The sequence below is a fragment of the Salvelinus alpinus genome, chromosome 8 (assembly GCF_045679555.1).
Source record: "Salvelinus alpinus chromosome 8, SLU_Salpinus.1, whole genome shotgun sequence".
NCBI lineage: Eukaryota > Metazoa > Chordata > Actinopteri > Salmoniformes > Salmonidae > Salvelinus > Salvelinus alpinus.
The window spans coordinates 25,280,366-25,300,416 of record NC_092093.1 but is presented as its reverse complement, the minus strand read 5'-3'; the positions used below and the strand labels follow the sequence as shown (position 1 = coordinate 25,300,416).

General features: G+C 44.8%; 1 protein-coding gene across 2 annotated transcripts in view; it reads right to left on the bottom strand.

The window, feature by feature from the left end:
- Positions 1-4,505: 4,505 nt before the first annotated feature.
- The window catches only part of akap12b (A kinase (PRKA) anchor protein 12b), a 58,604-nt gene continuing 43,058 nt past the window's right edge, over positions 4,506-20,051 (bottom strand). The window contains exons 1-3 of one of the 2 annotated variants that reach the window (XM_071413099.1): positions 15,415-15,668; positions 5,816-10,390; positions 4,506-4,559 (exon numbers count right to left, since the gene is read on the bottom strand). In XM_071413099.1, coding sequence (XP_071269200.1) covers positions 5,820-10,390; positions 15,415-15,439 — 4,596 coding nt within the window. In that variant the 5' untranslated portion in view covers positions 15,440-15,668 and the 3' untranslated portion in view covers positions 4,506-4,559; positions 5,816-5,819. Of the gene's footprint in view, positions 4,560-5,815; positions 10,391-15,414; positions 15,669-20,051 lie in introns of those variants that run through there. The other variant, XM_071413098.1, reaches the window with a different exon arrangement.

The window sequence follows — 20,051 nt, the reverse complement described above, 5'->3', positions numbered from 1 at the left end:
GGTGCATTCACCTTATGATATCCAGTGGAACAACCACTTTACAATAGTGCATCTAACTCTTTTAAGGGGGGGGGGGGGGTTAGAAGGATTACTTTATCCTATCCTAGGTATTCCTTAAAGAGGTGGGGTTTCAGGTGTCTCCGGAAGGTGGTGATTGACTCCGCTGACCTGGCGTCGTGAGGGAGTTTGTTCCACCATTGGGGTGCCAGAGCAGCGAACAGTTTTGACTGGGCTGAGCGGGAACTGTACTTCCTCAGAGGTAGGGAGGCGAGCAGGCCAGAGGTGGATGAACGCAGTGCCCTTGTTTGGGTGTAGGGCCTGATCAGAGCCTGAAGGTACGGAGGTGCCGTTCCCCTCACAGCTCCAGATTTCAGATGTTTTACTCATCTTTTGGCTTTGGTTAAATAAACTCTAGACATCGCTACTGAGGGTTTCCCAGTCTTTCATCAACCCCATCAAATGAACACATGGTTGTTGGATTAAATAATGGATTGGTGTTGGGCTAATGTCAATGTATTGGAATTAGTTGATCCAGAAGATGTTACAAGATGTCTCCACTTCATAAAAGGGTTTTGGCTCCTCTCCCTCCTTATAGGACAGTGGTGTTGTTGTATTACTCTGTAGGGTGGGGAAAACTTGGGTCTGTAATGTCATTTCTGCATTCAATTCAAATTCAGAGTTTTACTCCAGACTTTTCTAGTTAATAACTCACAACAGAACCGAGCTAAAACATTCATGATTTACAGAGCTGTTCACCATTTTAACTGGCTTGTTCCATGACAACTTGGTCCAGGCAAGTTATACTAGATAGAGCAGTGGGACTGAAGTGTAAAGGCCCAATGCAGTTTAGTGTTTGAAAAGACCACTTGAAATTACAACCAGTTTTTGGGGGATGGAGTTTTGGTCACCAGGCAGTAAATTAGTTAATAGACCAATAACAAAGAGAGTTCCAAACCTCTGCCAATAATAGCAAGTTTTCAGATTTCACCTCCCTACTCAGACCACTCCCAGACAGTCCTAGATAAATTCTGCTTGAGAAATTGCTCTTAAGAATTGTTTTTTGTTTCCTTTTGACAATTTAAAACAATCACAGTAAGGTACTTAATTGTTAGCTATAAAATATTTTTTATTGAGATAAAAACGGCTGCGTTGGACCTTAAAAACCTCTTAAGGATCCGCACCTTTTTTTCAATTTTCGCCTAAAATGACAAACCCAAATCTAAATGCCTGTAGCTCAGGCCCTGATGCAAGGATTTGCATATTCTTGGTACCATTTGAAAGGAAACACTTTGAAGTTTGTGGAAATGTAAAAGCCATGTAGGATAATGTAACACAATAGATCTGGTAAAAGATAATACAAAGAAAAAAACAACTGTTCTTTTATATTTTTTTGTACCATCATCTTTGTGCACTTTCCTCAAGCAATAGCATGGTATTATTTCACTGTAATAGCTACTGTAAATTGGACAGTGCAGTTAGATTAACAAGAATTTAAACTTTCTGCCAATATCAGATATGTCTATGTCCTGGGAAATTTTCTTGTTACTTTCAACCTCGTGCTAATCGCATTAGCCTACGTTAGCTAAACCGTCCCGTTGACGGGACACCGATCCCGTTAACTGATATTTGTCCATGTTTTGAAAAATCTGTAATAATTACTAATCCATACTACAGAGTCAAAAGTAAGCCAGAAGTAAGCCAGTTTATTTTGTGATCTTTCAAACATTTAAACATCTTGAGGACCATATGCAATGGTGTCTTGCCAATATTACTTCTGCAAGATGTTTCGTGGCATCCTCACCTTGGACATCATTCTCCAAATCTTTTTACAGTATGATGGTATCGGTTTCATGTGTGATAATTAATACACTAAATGTAGTTCAGAACCAGATAGAAACACAGAAACTCAGGCACACATTTTTATATTGCTAGCTTTATTTTTGAATGAAATATAGACAGGTTTCTGTATCTACTATTAACAGCTTGGAAAATGTAAAAGACAGAATTAAGTCCATGCTACAGATACATTATATGCTTATAGGTTATTACAATATTATTTTTTGAAGTGCATAGGTACACAATTTGTACAGATGTTACCAGGTTCACAGTTAGATTGTGTTACAAAAAGCTTGGGCGGATCTAAGATGGAGGGGTTTCCAAACTAAATGCAATAGAATAAGCAGTGAACACAGACTGTTTATTATTTATTTGTACTATTTTACATAAAACAAACATTATGGATGTGTGTGACAAATCCACAGTCAAAGTAAAGTGAAACAGTGACCAGATATAGTGGTCTAGGCTTCTAGGATTTCTCTCGTGTCTCATTGGTCAGTCAGCTTTGTGAGGTGTAAAGCCTAGAGCTATATTGTCAATCATCATTTTGACATCCAGGGATAAATAGGAAGCACTCCATTCTCACAGTATGTGCCCACAGAATTGGCTCATCTAGCCACCCTAACTAATCCCTAAATCAGCATTTGAATTTCATTGGTAAATAAAAGTTGACTTGAAGATAAGTAAATCAGGCTGACCCAGAATGAGGCATTTGAGACAAATTGGACACATTTCTTCCTGCTGATGTTCTATCATGTTAGCAACCATGGATAACCTACCCTAAGTCAATTTGGCTTGGCTACATATAAACATCAAAATAAGATTTTCTCTTTGTCTGGTACCATGTGATTTGTGATTGAGTAGTTTGTACCATTTAAAAACCTCACTGTTGCCAAATCAGTGAGGTTATGACTTACTGTACTGTCACACAAGTAAGTTACAACATGAAATGCATGTGTGTGTGTGGAATGTATTTTACAGCAAACAATGTTAATTTTAAAATGCAATGAAATGTAAACATTTCCAACATTCAAACATAAACATACAATAACAGCACTCACCAGTGGGAATGGTAAAATATATCGACTGAGAGATGTGATAGTCTCTATCGGCAGCAGAGGGCGCCAAATAACTGGTGTACACCAAACTAGCATACAATCCTCCCTACGAGCATACACTGTACACCAGAGATGGACGGATAGATCACCATTTCAAGAGATCAAGCAATTACACAGATTTTGAAGTGCTATCCACAACGTTAACAGAAGTCATACACTTGAAAATACAAGACAATCTAACATTGTGAGATATATGATACTCTCCCCATGCAAGTGTATGTCCATCATAGTACACTGCATATTAATAATTCAGTGTCACCAAATACCTCTCTCACAATATCAAACCAGGTTGAGATAATAGTGTTTTATTGTATTTTTACACGATAATCAAAGACATACTTATTTCAGAAAGTAACAATACTTTTTTTCACAGTCGTTCAGGCAGTGAAGTATGTTTTATCTACAGTAGGAGCTGAAAATATATTGTCAGGCTGAAAGGTGAAGGGAAGTACAGTGTGACAGAACATGTCAAAGCTTAAAGTAAAATCTTTGTAAGATTGTTGCACTCCTATTGGCTTTCACCTCACTCCCTGTCTTCACATTAAGTCATCGTCTGCAATGCAATCAATGATATCGGACACCGCCATTGAAATCACATATGTACCATGGTTGAGTTAGAATTTCTGCAAAATACAGACATTATCTTTGAATCTAAGTCTTACATATGTTTGAGAAAATGGGTCACATATTCCATACAAAAAAAATATGGATGGATGGGGGAATGAGAGAATACGCATAAGATATAAATACAATATACAAGATAATAATCCTCCAACTCTGAGACCACGCACGCACGCACGCACGCACGCACGCACGCACGCACGCACGCACGCACGCACGCACGCACGCACGCACGCACGCACGCACGCACGCACGCACGCACGCACGCACGCACGCACGCACGCACGCACGCACGCACGCACGCACGCACGCACGCACGCACGCACGCACGCACGCACGCACGCACGCACGCACACACACACACACACACACACACACACACACACACACACACACACACACACACACACACACACACACACACACACACACACACACACACACACACACACACACACACACACACACAAACGGGACAGCAGACTCCCGAGCCACAGCAAGGGTGATGGAAGGTCGTCAAAACAGAAAAAGTACATCACATTGATTACAAGCCAGATGGGAAGCTTCAAAGGTGCGGGACTGTGGCTTAGTATGTGTGTAGGGAGATCTTCACCTATGGAGGGCCAGTGGGGTGGGGATGCCACCTCTGTGTGACAGGCTGGTGCTGCGGGACAGGGGCATGGGGGAAGGAGAGAGGGGGTGGGGTGGAGCTCAGTCACTCAATCACTCTGGGCAGGGTGGGGTGGAGCTCAGTCACTCAATCACTCTGGGCAGGGTGGGGTGGAGTTCAGTCACTCAATCACTCTGGGCAGGGTGGGGTGGAGCTCAGTCACTCAATCACTCTGGGCAGGGTGGGGTGGAACTCAGTCTCAGTGTGTCTCCACAGTGCATCCTCTCACTCTCTCTCTCTCGCTAACTTTCTCACTATCACTCACTTCCTGGTCAGGACAGTCCATCTCCCAGGCAACCATCTTGCATCTACAGCTAGGGTAGAAATAAATAAATGTTATTAGTAAATGGTTACCATTATCCTTGGAAACACATATCAAAAACTGGTCTCCAACCTGTGGATAACAATTAGGAAATGACTTGAGTTATTTAGAAAACTTCATTCAGTGATGGATTGTTTCTTCTAATGGATTGTTCTAATAAGACACTTACTTGCATCTGAGAGTAGTTTGAAACAGGAGAACTTAGTGCCTCATACGCCTGAGTGGAAAATGTTTTTTGGGATGTTGTAGACTGCAGTACTGCTGACTCAGAACCCCCTACATGTCTCTCTCCCTCTCCCTCTCTCATTTATACCTCTCTTTCTTTCTCTGCTCCACTTTCCCCTCTCTTCCTCCCTCCCCTCTACTCTGTCTGCTCCGTAATCCATTTCTCTTGGTTTGTTTTTATGACTCAGTATGCTTAGTGGGACTACTGCTGCGCCAATGCTGCTTTCAGCCTGTTGTAATTCACTGACTCCTCTTCTTTGCTGCAGTGCTGCGTTATTGCTTATTAAACATATAACAGGGCTACGCCCTATGCTCAAGTCAAATTTCAGTTGGACCATGTGTAGAATTGACAAATAAAGTGATCTTAATCTTAAAAACATGTAGGTTATTCTGACATGTTTGCTTGACTCCATATTGAATCTGGGATGAAGGGAGAAAAGGAGGAGGATGAGAGAGGAATCATAATCAGTCTGTCAGTCCATCTGCCCCTCACACACCGCTTCTCTTTATAGACCCCGTCCTACAAACTAGGGGTCAACCACGGCATTCCTGCTTTGATATAAAATGTCCCCAGGTTACTCGTACCTCGAACAAAAGCTGTTTCATCTGGTCAGCCGGAAAGTCGCCCCCCTCCCCCCTGATAAAAATAGCGCCCATTGATGTTTTAAAAAAGCCACCATGAGAAGATTGTTTGATATGCTGACAAAGGAATTCTGGAAATAAAAAAATGAAAATAGTGTACTCTTTTCTATGAACCTTTTCATCATGCTAGTTGAACATAATAACCTTAATAACATGTCTAGAATTGGTACCTTGGTCAAATACTAGGAGCCGCTTTCTTTCACTTTCTTGTGTTAGAAGACAAGGGAGACGGTGTGATCAGATGTCTCTAAAATATGTAGCATGACTAACATTAACTACATCCATTTAATTGTGGGGAAATATTTTTGGGACTCTTTGACATATAAACATCAACTCATTACTTAATCATAAACAGGTCATTGTATAAGATAGACTGCTTACCTGCTCACGATGTAGCTGTGAGCTCTGTGGATGAGACAGGTTCAATCTCCCTCACTGCCTCCTCGATCACCTCGATCACCTGCGCCATCACCTCCACACGCTTCACTGGCGTCGCCTTCTCTGCCCCTGCCTCCGCTGGTCTGGCAACTGTCACAGCCATGGCGACGGCAACCTCCTCTTCCACGATGTTAGCAGGGGCCTCTTGGCTGGCAGTCACAGCTGGGGTGTCTGGTGTGGATTCAGGGGCTGGTGTGACTTCTTTAGCCAGGGCTTCCTTTGTCCCTGGTGCACTTACAATGGGATCGATTTCCACCACCTCCTCCATCTGGATTTCCTTTGCTTCCTTCTCTTCAACAATCTGTGCCGCCTGATTGACCACGTGTACTGTATGTGGGCCCACAACCTCAGCAGTCGTCTCCTTTGGCTGGGCTGGGGCTTTCGGGGTCTCTGTGGGCCCCTCTGGTACTGGGGTCTCTTCTGTCACCACCGCTGCTTCTGACTTCTCATCAGCTGCCTCTGGAACGGGAACTTCTGCTATCACTTCCTGAACCAGCTTGATTACTTCAGCTTGTAGAACTTCCTGAACCTCTACTGCCTCTACGTTGCTCTTTACCTTTTTGATCTCCTCCTCTACCTTTCCATCTGACTCACTCTCTGTCTGTTCCAGCTTTACTACAACTTCAACCTCTACAACTTTCTCCTCACTTATGTTGACCTCCACTGCTTGCTTTAATTCCACTTCCTGTTTTATCTCCTCAACTCCCTCTTTGACAACATCCTCCGCCTCCTTGTTAACCTCTTCCACGATACTCTCTGTGATTTCAACTATGACTGGAATTGTCTCAATGACCTGAACGGCCTCGTGAACTTCCTTTGGTGGGTATTCAGCCTCGGCTTGTGCCTCTGGAGCAGCAGGCTCCTCTGCTGGAGTTTCTGGTGCTGGTGCTCTAACTTGGACTACAGGAGTTTCAGCAATGACAGGTTTCTCCTCTGCTATTTGTTCGATCTCTTTCTCTATCATTGCTACTGCCTGGACTGGTAGTGCGTCTTCAGGTGTGACGGTGGCAGTGACGGTGGCATTGATGCAGGCAGGCGCTTCGGGTTCAGCCTCTGCTTCAGACACTTTCTCCACAGCGTTCAGGATGACCACCTGAGCAATGACCAAGCCCCTCTCCTCCATGGCCTCTGCCTCCTTCGTCTGCTCGGCCTCTGTGACACCAACCTCAGTCACTTTCACTTGGATTTGGTAATCACCAGCAGGCTCTGCAACTGCCACTGAGACTGTTTCCACCACCACGGCCTCCGGGACCTCCACTTGCTGGGTTTTCACAGACGGTGGGCTGATTAGGCACACAGTCTCCTTGACAATGACGAACTCTTCAGCAGGGGCTACAACAGCAATGGCTGCCTCGCACACCTCAGTAACTGTGGCCGGATCGAAGTCAGTTAGCGAGGTAGCCATTTCTCTTGCGATGGGCTCATTCACCTCCTCTACAGGAGCGATGTCTTTGATGGCAGCTGTCTCTTCCACCTCCATCTCCTCACTTTTGACCTCAACGACAGGTTCCTCAGAGATCTCCACAATGTCAGCGGCAATGGATTCTTCGACAGTTGGTGTGATGGGGTCCACCAGCTCCACTCTGGGGGTGTTCTCAGTCACTACAGGGGCCTCGATGATTTCAGCCTCCGTCTGGATATCATTGATCACGGCTAGCTTTTCAACTTCAGGCTCTTTACCCTCAGTGGCTATCTCAGGCTCTGGGATATCTTCAATAGTCTTCTCTACGGAGGTCTCCAGGAATGTGCTTTCGACCTGCTCCACTTGAGCCTCAAACATTGGCTCTTCAATAAAATCAGTCGCCTCAGTTGGATCAGCCTTATCCTCCACTGGCAGCTCAGCAGACAGAGCATCGCTGATCTCAGCTAGACACTCCACAGTGGGAATCACAGGCTTCTCCACCGCCACCTTGGCAATCTCCTTGGTGCCCAGGCCAGTGCAGATGGCGGTGGCCTCAGTTTCTTTATGCACCATTAAGACAACCTTTGATTCGCTCTTGGTGAACTCGATCGGCGGTGTGGGCTCTGAGATGGACGCAGCATTCTCCAGTTGAACCTCTGTGATTTCTACGGAAGTCAGGCTTGGGAGCTCATTGACCAGCTCCACAGCCTCCTGCAGGACCTCCAGAGACTCTGGCTCAGGCTCATAGGGCACAGGGCTGGTTTCTCCAGACATGTCTGGGATCATCTTTACAGTCACCTCGGCAACAGACAGCTCAGGCTCCTGCTCCAGGCATGTGACAGCCTCTGAAGTCTGCTCTACAATGTCCTCGGCGACGGTGGTGTCAGCAGACTTTGGGGTGGCGGCACCCTCTTCTGGGATGTCGCTCAGCTGATCGTGTGGAATCTCCTGGAGGTTTTCCACATCAGCCGTGGCTGAGATCCAAGAGGGGGATCTCTCTTCGGTGGAGGATTGAGCCTGAGTGATTGGTGCTGCCTCCTTAGCATCCACTGTCTCCACTGTCATTTCAAATTCAGCCTCTTCCTTAGTCTTGGCATGCTCGTTGTCGTACTCTGAGAGGGGGACCACGGCTGGTGTGTCAGAGTCTTCCTCGCCAGACCCCAGATCGGAGGAAAGCTGCTTCTTCTTTCTACGTCCAGGGATGAGTTTCCTCAGAGAGAATGAGGAATCTTCTTTTGAGATTTCACTGTCTGAGACAACCGGTTCGGCACCGGACTCATCTGTCTTCTCCTCGGCTTTGGGTTTCTTCCTATGGGTGACAAGGCGCTTGAGAGTATCCCAGGGGGACTCTCCCGCGGCGGGGCTAGTCGATGGTTCGGGGGACGACACCGTGTTTTCCTGATCAGCCTCTCTGGAACTTCCGAGAGGAGACTCTGCGGTCTTAGCCGGCTCTTCTCCAGCTTGTGGCGCCTCCTCTTCGATTTTGGTCTCCTCATCTTCAGAGTCAGAGGTCTTCCTGGTCCTTTTCTTATTGCCTCCCATACACATAAGGGCCTCCCATGAGACTGAGGTGTCCATCTTCATCCTTTTGGACTCCTCGGTGCTGCCCTCCAGCTTTTCAGTGGTTTCAGTTTTTGGGTCCTCCTCAGTGGGTTCCGGCTCCTTCTCTTTCTCCACAAACACGGCACTCTCAGTGGAGGACAGGGTGCCCGACTTGGCTTTCTCACCAGTTGCCTCGTCCTCACTCTCAGAGGGCCTCTTGATGCGTTTCTTGGGCGTCACCAGCTTCTTGAAGGAGGACCAGGGCATGATACCTTCTTTCTTCTTCCCTTCATCTGAGCTGGTTACCTCTCCATCAGCCTCTTGGCTGGCCTCAGCTTGGGCGGTTTCCACCCCGATGGCATGCTCACCAGACTCCTCTGGAGATGAGGCCCCACTGTCGGGTTTCTGGACCTCTGCTGAATCTGTGGAGGTCTGGAGTTCAGCCGCCTGTTCCCCAGACTCGGTCAGCTTGGCCTCTGCGTCTTTCTTGTCTTTCTTCTGTTTCTTGGTAGAGAGCTTCTTCAGGCCGGCCCCAGTGAAGAGCTTTTTCAGTGGGCTTCCCTGGGCCTTGACCTTCTCCTGGGATGAGAGCAGCTCAGCCTCGGTGGTGACCTCAACTGGGGCGTTGTCTGCTTCCACAGCCTCTTCAACTTTCTCTTCCGCTGGTTTGGCATTGTCAGAAATACCGGCTTCTGACATTTCTACTGCAACCTCGGCTTGGACCTCCTCTTTGATCTCTTTGACAGGTGCTTCCACTGTCTCAGTTTCTGTGGAATAATCAGGCTTAGCCTCCTCTGGTGTTGTCACTGGTTCCACCTCCTTCACCTCTCCCTCCACCTCTTCCTTTGCTTTCTCTCCATCCTCCTCCACCACATCCTCTGCTGTTTCCTCTCCCTCCTTTATCTCCTCCTCGGCAGCTTTCTCTTTTGGTTCCTCCTCTTTGGGCTTCTTGATGCTTGCCTTCTTGCGCAGGTTGAAGAAGATTCCCTGTGTAAAGAACCTTCTGAAGGGGGACTGAGTGGTCTCCTGGCCAGGTGGGTTAGTTGCAGCTAGGTCCTCAGGCTCTTTCTCTGTAGCTTCCACCTCAGCTCCCTCTGCAGCCTCTTCTCTGACTGCCTCTGCAGCCTCTCCATCCACGGTCTCAGATGGGGCATCCACTGGAGTGGCGTCAGCCTCAATGGTGGAGGTATCTGGCTCAGTTGCCTTCTCCTTCTCAGATTTGACCTCCTCCTCTGTAGTGGTGGCTTCCTCTTTAGTTTCCTCAGACCCGCTGGTCTCTCCTTCCTCCACGTCCTTGTCCTTCACCGTCAGCAGCTGCACCGGCTCCGTCTTCTCATTCTTGTCCTTCTTCACAGTGAACTTGAAGCCAACGAACTTAAAGATCTTTTTGAAGCCCACCTCATTGGCTTCGCCTGGTTTCTCCTCGACCTCCTTCTCCTCTGCAGAGGTGATGTTGTTTGTGTCAGGTGACTCATTCTCATCCTTCTCTCCGTTCACCTGAGGGGGCACCTCAGCCTGGAGGGAGTCCATTGTTTCAGGAACCTCCTCCTTCTGAGACACGGACACGCCATCAACTGAAATGACAGAGAGATAAAAAGTAAGGTAATATACCCATTCCCACAAACAACAACCGATAGACACTATTTCTCTCTCACAGGCACATAGGGGGAGCCAGACCAGAGACAAGACTTTCAGGGCAAATGGAAAATGGGAGAAAACCATTTTTAAAAACTCAAATGGCATCTTCAACATCTGAAGATGACCTAAACCACATCAAAAAAGCAATAGCTGACCCCGAGTGGATTTAATCAAGCAGTATGCAAGGACCAGAAATAAAGTTTGATCGTTGACACCAATCAACAACAATGAAATGAATTCCATTGCCAACGCTTGGACAAAGATCCAGTCCCAAAATAAAGAAAGCTTACAGGCAAGGGTGTAGATGTAGGATCATAATTTGATCACTCTTTTGTTGATGAGAATTTCCACTTTGACATTTAAGACTTTATTTGCCGTCACAAAAAATGTATCAACCCCTATAAAAATGGCCATTAATTATAATCCACATAATTCACATTTCCTGTTGCTGCAGGATTAGCTAACTAATAAGCTAACTAGTAATTACTTTTTTAAAGATCCTACATCTATATTGCAAGCCCCCTCAGCTGTGTTGCTTTTTCCAAAACTATAGCTATAACTGTATCCACTCTCATGCATCTACTGTAAGAACTAGTTTCTCTATTTGACAGAAAGAAGACGCAACTGTTGAAGTGACAGGTGAGATAAACAGAACGCACACACACTGCCTGAAATTCTGCCATATCTATCTGTGTTTTGACAGGAGTGGGTGGAGGTAGTGAGCTGGGGTTGGGCTTAGTTCACAGGCCATTTAGACTTCTGAGGCCCCCTTTCCTCTAACATCCCCCTACAGCAGGGGAAATGTCACATCTGTTGCTGGGAGTCTTTTCTCTGGGGGTCCTCAGCCTGCCCTAGGACTCACAAAACAAATTCACAGCATTTTTTTATACATAGATCTCAATTTACCTAGATACACACCAAGGCTGGGAGACACACACAGTCGTTTAACCAGGCAAACATGCTCATATCCTCATAGTGACCCCCCCTCTCTCCTCTGACTGACAGATAACAACACGCACACAAGTATGTGCACCATGCACACGCACACATTTCCACACACATACACACATTTCCACACAACACACAGATAGAACAACAGTATGAGATTATAGTTCAATATTAATAATTTTTCCAATGACAAATCTGATAATCCTATGTTTTTAGAGCCAACTAATTAATAATTTTGCTCATAAATTTCTCTAAGAGAATGAAACAATGTGAGAAAAAAAGGTAATATATCAAAGGAAACTTTAAACTAAGACACAAGCCGTTGGAGCATAATGTTTCAATAGTGCACTAGCAGTGAAGATGATGCTACTCTGGCGTTTGGCCATCCAAATTTATCTCTGTAATCTGTTCACTTCCTGTTGTTACATTACAGCGGTGGAGCTTCACATGTTGGACTGGCATTCCTGGAATATCACTGCTCTAAGAAAAAAAAGTTGCCTTCATTCATTGGCTAAAAAAACTATTTTGACCAACATAACCACTAGTATAAAAAACATTCCCCAAATTTCACATCAACTGAGTCTAAATCTGTGTAATATACATTCTACTCATTTGGGGCTTTTGTGAGAGTGAGGCTTCCAACAACTATTTTGGACATATGGATTTGACGTGAGGAATGTGAGCTATGCAAGTTACCCGGAGTTAGGGTGAAATTATTTTAGAATGCTGTAAATATAAACTGGTCTACAGCAGCCATCCACTTCCCATTGAAAAATACTATTTTTGTACCCAATACTTGGTTTCAGCTGTATGTGGTATATGTTACTATGGGCCTATCCCCCACGAAATCCGTCTCCAGATACCCCCCACCCAACAAAGAAATCCCTCTAACCTGAATTCCATCACACACAGCTAAATGAAGACTGCATTGTTTGCGTAATTTTTTTATTTTTGGTCTTTGGCAAGGTTTTCTTAGGCTGTTCGTGGACACACAAAATTATCGAGGCAAGTCTACGCCCCTTCGTCTGTCATTTGTCAACAGTAGAGATTCTTCAATGAAGTTGCTGTTGTCATTCAACGATAATACATATTTTTTTACTTGATAAATAATGCACCAAACATCTTAGTACAATTGAGCGACTAAAATTTCCCTGGAAAAAAACATAAAAAATAATGACTTTCTTAAAATAATTCTGGCTACGGCGTCTCACGATGGACAAACAGAGCTATTGTCGTTTTTTTGGTTTTTTTTCAAGCGAAAGAGAATGCGAGCACACTCGTTCGGTTCGCCTAACCGATTCCGGATAGGCGCCAGCCGAACCGAAGCATGCGGAAGCCTAAGGGGGTGGGGGTTGAGGGGGGCGGGGTTAAATAATGGGGTTGTAGATGGGAATGGGAGGGGGGTTGGAGAGCCCTCTCTCTCACATAGCTGTTATTGTTAGGGCAGTTGTTACATTGTCATGTCATTCCATTGTTAGGGAATGTCAAGACCATAAACAACATGCAAACAAACCCACCCCCTGATGTAAGGCCCAAGTGATGACAGAATTTGGAAATACAGTTTACAGCTATATCTCAGTCCTAAACCAATGTGTATAAGTAAATCGGTCAGCCATATGAATAAACAAAAATGTTTCTGTCCAAGACACAATTATACTGTGAACAGAGTCACTCCTTAGTAGGGCTGTACTAAGCCATGTGTATCTATGGCGATAATAAAACACAGGAACCATGATGATTTAACAGAGTACCGGGCGTCTTCAGGTATGTTTGATCTTTGTTTTATGGCCAACTTTTTACAGGCATAGCACCATTAACAGGGTCGCTCCTACGGCTGGTTAGGGAAGAGGGGAAAGAGGAGTCAGGGGTTTTTAGAGTACAGAGGGTGAGGATAAGGGGGAGGGTACATGAAAAGGTGGAATGAGTGAGGGTCAGTTCTGACTGGTACTAGAGGAAAGTGAGGGCCCGGGGCTAGGAGTCGGCGGGGGTGAGTGTAGACGGGTGAGGAGAGAGACAAGGGGGTGAGGGTAGAGGAGGAGAGAGAAGAGGGGGTGAGGGTAGAATGATGCCTGAGGGCCCAGTCAGAGGGTGTTACAGATCTCTGACACACTATCATAGTTTAAATTACTTATTATTTTAGCTAGCTGTATGTGTGTGTGTTAAGACTAAGACTATGCACAGATTAAATTCCATGTCGACTGAGGCCACCGTCACTTGTAAATCTAGCATTATTCCCCAGCGTCTCCAAAGAGATGTGAAATTTGATAGTCTCTGTTGTGGCTGTAGTAGATATCTGGCTCTTTGTGTGTAAATGGGGATTGTTGGGATGCTTGGGGGTGTTTCCATCTCCACTCATGTTGGAGTGGCGGCTTTTGGGGGAGGTGGTGTCAGTTGGGTGGCGTCCTGCTATTCTATCCAGACAGTATTTGCAAACTTTGCCAAACAAACATATGCAAATCCCTGCTCTAATTACTGTAGTCTGCTGTGGGAAACAAAGTGAACAAAAAGAGTCAGTTAAACAGAGAGAACCCCCATGAAGTCTGGCCCAGCCTACCCCTCCCCTCCTCCATCTCTTCTCCTCTCTCCCCCACTATTATAGGTGTGGCCCCACTGTCTCGGAGGGCTTCTCTCCAGCCGCTAGAGGTCACAATCAGCACTGGGGAGCAAACAACCGTTATCCAACCATTTGGCCTCTTCTATTATCTGATCCATCTAAAGACAACAGTTTATGACTATATATGAGCTCACACCCTAAGCATACAACCCAACTAATCCTATATAGTCCATTAGTTACACTTAGAAATAGAGAGCAGGCACTATATACACTATATAAGCACTGGTTATTTCTGGCATTCCCTATTCTGATGCAGAGAAAACCAACCTCTGCTCTCACACATAAAGCAGAGAATAGCAACCAAGCCCCTTTAAACTATCACTTTGAGTTGCAAAGGTTATAGAATCTCTCTCTCTCCCTCTCTCCCTCTCTCTCTCTCTCTCTCCCTCTCTCTCTCTCTCTCTCTCTCCATAATCAATTCCATATGTCCCCATTCTCAGTGGCCAAGCAGTATCACCCCACTGGGAGAAGAGATCAATTTTAAACTAATTGAAATACTTACCAAGAACGAGGGTGTGTAGGGCTGGGGCTCTAAGAACCAGATGAGACCTTGGCTTAAAACTGGCTTTGAAGCATTTGTACATAAATAAAATCAAATATTTATATCTGGCAGTTATCAAAGTGCGAAATTCCTGTTTCATGGTGGACGCTACTAGGCAGTTTTAATGATCTATGGAATGTATACATTAGGAGGTTCAGGGAAGCAGGGCTGGCAGAGCTAGAGTATCGTATACCATGAATGGTCTTGGCTACAACTGTAGTAGAGTTACATCAGCGAGAGGGGAAGACGCTCTCTAAGAATTACCCACAGCCCAGTCACCAATCTGAAACAGATACCAAGACCAATCTAACGGTTACATCATGACAGATAAATGGATATACCCAAGTATCTGAGTGAGCCAAGTTCACAAAGTATTTGCATACTTCCAAAGCACACAAAGTTGGGAAAAACAATTATACAAACTCAACAATGGTGCTTTTTTTAGCCCAAACATAAGAGTTCAAATCAAAGTCTGCGACCATGTAGTTAGTTAAAGAGACCAGGCGAGGACAGCCTCAACCCACAATACCAACCACACCCTCAAGACAGCAATGCCCCTGGCTACACTTGGTCGCCTAAGGAGAAACTAGGGTTTAACCCCTTTATGTTATGCTAATTACATTACTAAATAACTATCTGAAAGGGATTGTAAAACATTATACCACTACTTAAAGAGCATGGAGTCTCCCTAATAAAAACTAAAAAGTTAATTAAAGTTACTCAGTCATCATCATATCTGTCAATTGGGATGAAAGTTCACATTACATCAAATTAAAGTAAACAACATTATGCTCAACTTCTCAATGACATTTGATACAGTAAGATCATAACTGAACAGGAAATAAGTTTAATCTTACCTGTGAGAGTTATCGTTCCAAGCATTTGTAAAACTTCTTTTATAATTATTTTTACAAAAATAGTTACAAAAAATACTCTTCAAGAACTGCGGTTGTAAAAAAAAACGTTGAAGTTTATCTCTCCTTCTTTCTCTCACACACAGTAAAGTCTGTGGGGTTTTAGTTTCTAACACTGTTCCCTCCTAAGTCTGAGGGCAGGAGCAGTCTCTCTTCTCTAGAGCGTCTGTTAGTCTGAAGGTAAAAGCTGGAGCTACACACACATTTCAACAGATGCTCCTGACCGACACACATGTCATGTAAGGACCACCCCCATCTCCCCTTCCTCCCCTTTGCTCTCTTTTCTTCAGCTGTTCTGAATGATTTGGCCTTTTCCTCCTCTTTCCTCCCCTGCCTCCCTTCAGCGGACATCCAGAATGACAGTGCTTGTCATGTGATCTTTCAGGGAAGCGTACCCCCCCCCCCCACCCAAACTCTCCTCTCTCCCCCGTTACACTCCCCTCCTCCCCACCTCATTGTGTTAGTTAAGACCCCATGCAGCCTGGAAGGCCTGCTTAGGTAAGGAGTGTAAGGGGAGAGGGGTATAGGGGGGTGTAGCTCTGGGTAATGCCTTATTAAAGACAGATCTCTTTGGGAGGGGGTCTTTCTACAACACCCCTCACCCCTTTCTTCCCCATTCAGTCTCTCCCCTTGCACCCTTAATACACAGTTCCCCCAGACTTTAGAAAAGCAAATGGAAATGCGTCTGAGGCCCCTCTCTTTTCACTCCCTCCCTTCCTCTGGAGAGTCGACATCTCACTGCTCCATATCTATGTCACCAGTCATGAAGGAATGTTGACAGAGTCATGCCGCTGAGGCAGTTCAGAGGCCTCAAACTCTTTGGAGTTCCTTGCGAAAGCAGGTTACTATATTAGCAATGGAAGTAAGTCGTATGGAGTCAATGAGCCTTAACAACAACTTAAAGACACCAACACCACAAATATATACGTCATTACTGATCCATACACTTCCAAACAATGACCATGAATGCGGGTCCATTTGAGGTTGTTTCAGCCAGTTTGTTTAGAGGAACTAAATCATTGGGGAGGTTGACCACAAGTTGCTGCCTGTCCCTATGAATGTTAATGGCCCATCTCATTAAAGGCAAATAGGCAACGCAGAGTAAACCATCTAATTCAGCTTTTGTCTGTGGGTTTGTGTGGACACTTTGAGGAATGCTGCTAATTCTTCAGGTAAATACCGGCACATCAGATTCCTCAAACCTCTGCATTGACCTGGAGGAATGTGTGAATTCCATGTGGAATGTTCCCAAATGGGAGTTAACGTCTATAATCGTCTATAGTAGTGTCTGGATCGAACACACACACGCACACGCACACGCGCACACACACACACACACACACACACACACACACACACACACACACACACACACACACACACACACACACACACACACACACACACACACACACACACACACACACACACACACACACACACACACACACACACACACACACACATACACCCTTCATAAGCAATAATTAGCCAGAAACTAACAATAAAACAATCAATATTAAATATAAAATCTAACAATCAACATTAAATCAAGTATTGCTGTGTGATTTATCCTCCGCTGCAGGGTGGAGTGGGACACTGACCCTATCACAGATCTTTCTCTATTTTGGAGAGGTACAGGGATAGCCTTTCTCAGTGAAAATAGCCTGAAGGTTAACCACAGCTTACTACTGTAACAATTTTCTTATAGTACTTTAACTGAAGTACAAGAGCAAAAGTGTCCTGAATACATGTTATGTAAAAGTCATTGTTTAGTTTTTTTACCTAATCATAAACATACTTGCAAAGACTAATGTACCACATAAAACATGCAGTCATGAAAATGGAGTTAAAGAGGAGTCTCTCAATGAATGAGGTTACCATTGAGTAACTAGAGTTTACACACAGCTATACCCACGGTTAAATCGGTGGTGCCAACATTCATTCACCACGAATGTGGCTGTGATGACACACCACTGTGGCCCTCAGTTATTACAGTGACTAAGTAGAAAGTGTGTATTTCTCTCAACACCCTACTCTACTATATTACTACGGTATTATAGTGGTGTTAATATGCTGAGTGGACAGTGAGTCAGGGAGAGAGGAATGTTACTATGTGTGATGATGAGAAGAATACCTCGGATGGGGCGGCTCGTCCTGTACCTCTTCCTCTCCCCCGGTACGGACTGGTACTTCCGCTCTTTGTGTGAGTCATCATCACCATCACATTCCTCGACTTCCATACATACTCAACCACTCACGCATAGATGAATTGGAAAGAGTTTAGTGTAATATAGTGTAGAATAAAGAGTCCATTCAATGACATTCCATAGCGTAGCCATTTGATTATGTTGTCTAGACGACTGGGTTGTTTGGAGCAGGAAGATGAAAACACGAAGCCTGTGGGTTTAATCCTCCTCAGAACGACGATATGTGTTGTGTTTACTGGGCAAAAGCATCAATATAATGACCATATCATTACAGTAAGCCTATGAAATTTTCATAGCATTGCTATAACAAATCACATGAAATAGTAGTTATATAGCTACTGTTGAAGCAAAGGCATGTAATTGCTGAGCTGTAGATCACTAGAACATAGATATTTTGGCTCCACCAAGGCTGATATCAGCGACACCCCATGTGGTCTCTCTCTTGTCGGGATGTGTGTTTTGTCCTATATTTTAATGACATTTTTTATTTTATTTATTTATTTATTTATTTATTTATTTATTCCCGGCCCCTGTCCCCACAGGAGGCCTTTTGGTAGGCCGTCATTATAAATAAGAATTTGTTATTAACCGACTTGCCTAGTTAAATAAAGGTTAAATAAATAAATAAAATAACAAAAATCTCCAGCATAAAAAAACAGGCCTTAAAGTTCTCCTCCAGTCTCCTTTTCACATCATGTAACACCTGATTTACTTAACAAAGGTACATCTCAATAGTTGGTACAGGTCAGACAAGACATGGCACAAGTAGGGGTGGGGGGGTTCCTCTTTTGTTCTCTATTGCTACTCTATTGTTCCTCAAGCAAGGGGGAGACTGATGACATCACATTTGACCATCAGACCAACTCCTTGACTGCCCTACTCCGCAGTTGTGTCTAAAAAACACTATTTTGTGTAAAACATATTTTTTTACCCTTTAGTGTGTGTACTTTACTGTAATTATACTTGGAATGTCGCTTTTCAACAGTATTTTTTTTTTTATCACTGGAGGACATCTTTAAGTTAATGCTGAAATGTTGACGTAGGGACACAAGAGGGTGGGGGGATGGGGTTGGGTGGAGAGAGGCTTAGAGCAATACAGTGTTACATCACGGCAGGGTCGCCACACCCCTTCTTTCTACTCTACTAATTCCTGGAGCCGGACCGGGAGGATGATGTTGAAATAATTGGAGGAAAAGGAAATGAGGGCTGTGTGAACGTATCTGCCCCGGATCTGAGAAACTGATTCTCTCTGTAGTCTACATCACCTCCTTTCCTCTTCTCTTTATCTACTTTTCCTTTCTTTATCTACTTTTAACACACAATGTCTTTCCTGTATCTAGATCTATCCTTCTCACTCAAGTGTTCTTTAATCCATCTCTTCTTCCCTCTTTTCCTCTCCATCTTTCTGTTTCTCTCCCCCTATCCTCCCCTCTGTGTGTGAGCCAGGGGGACGGATAACAATGCCGAACAGGAAACCCAGTCAATCCTTGACATCACCTCTTCCTTTTCCACTGCCTGTTTCCTCGAGTTACAAATCTCCGCTCTACACATTCTGTCCCATAACCCTGACGCCATCTCACTTCTGGTAACAATCGAGAGTGACTGCGTGTGTACTGTATGTGTGTGTGTTATGGGAAAAAGGGTGTGACACAGCTGTCCCATGAGCTATACTCTGTCACGGTAATGACGTCTTGATTTTGGGGCATATCAGAACCATCTTCTCGCCTTGCTGAGCAGTAAACAATAGTTTGGATTATTGGAACAATCTACGCTCAACTTCCGTGCAGAGATGGATGGAGGGAGTTGTTACCATAAAATCAAATAGTCAAGCAGGGTTGGGTTTTCTCCAGCAATATTACATCATCAGACATGCACAACTCTAAGCAATCTGACATTCAGTTTAATTCCTAGTTGACAGTCTCAGGAGTATTCATAACTACTTATGCCTGACTATGCCTCTATTGAAGTTTCTTTTTAAAAATGTGTGTACTTTTAACCCTTTTTTCGTGATATCTAATAGGTAGTTACAGTCTTGTCCCATCGCTGCAACTCCCGTACGGACTCGGGAGAGGCGAAGGTCAAGAGCCATGCGTCTCCCGAAACACGACCCTGCCAAGCCGCACTGCTTCTTGACACACTGCTCGCTTAACCCGGAAGCCAGCCGCACCAATGTGTCAGAGGAAACACTGTAAATCTGGCGACCATAGTCAGCGTGCATGCACCCAGCCCGCCACAAGGAGTCGCTAGAGCGCGATGGGACAAGGACATCCCGGCTCGCCAAACTCTCCCCTAACCTCTGACAAAGCTGGGCCAGTTGTGCGCCACCTCATGGGTCTCCCGGTTGCGGACACTCGGGAGGCCCTCTATTGA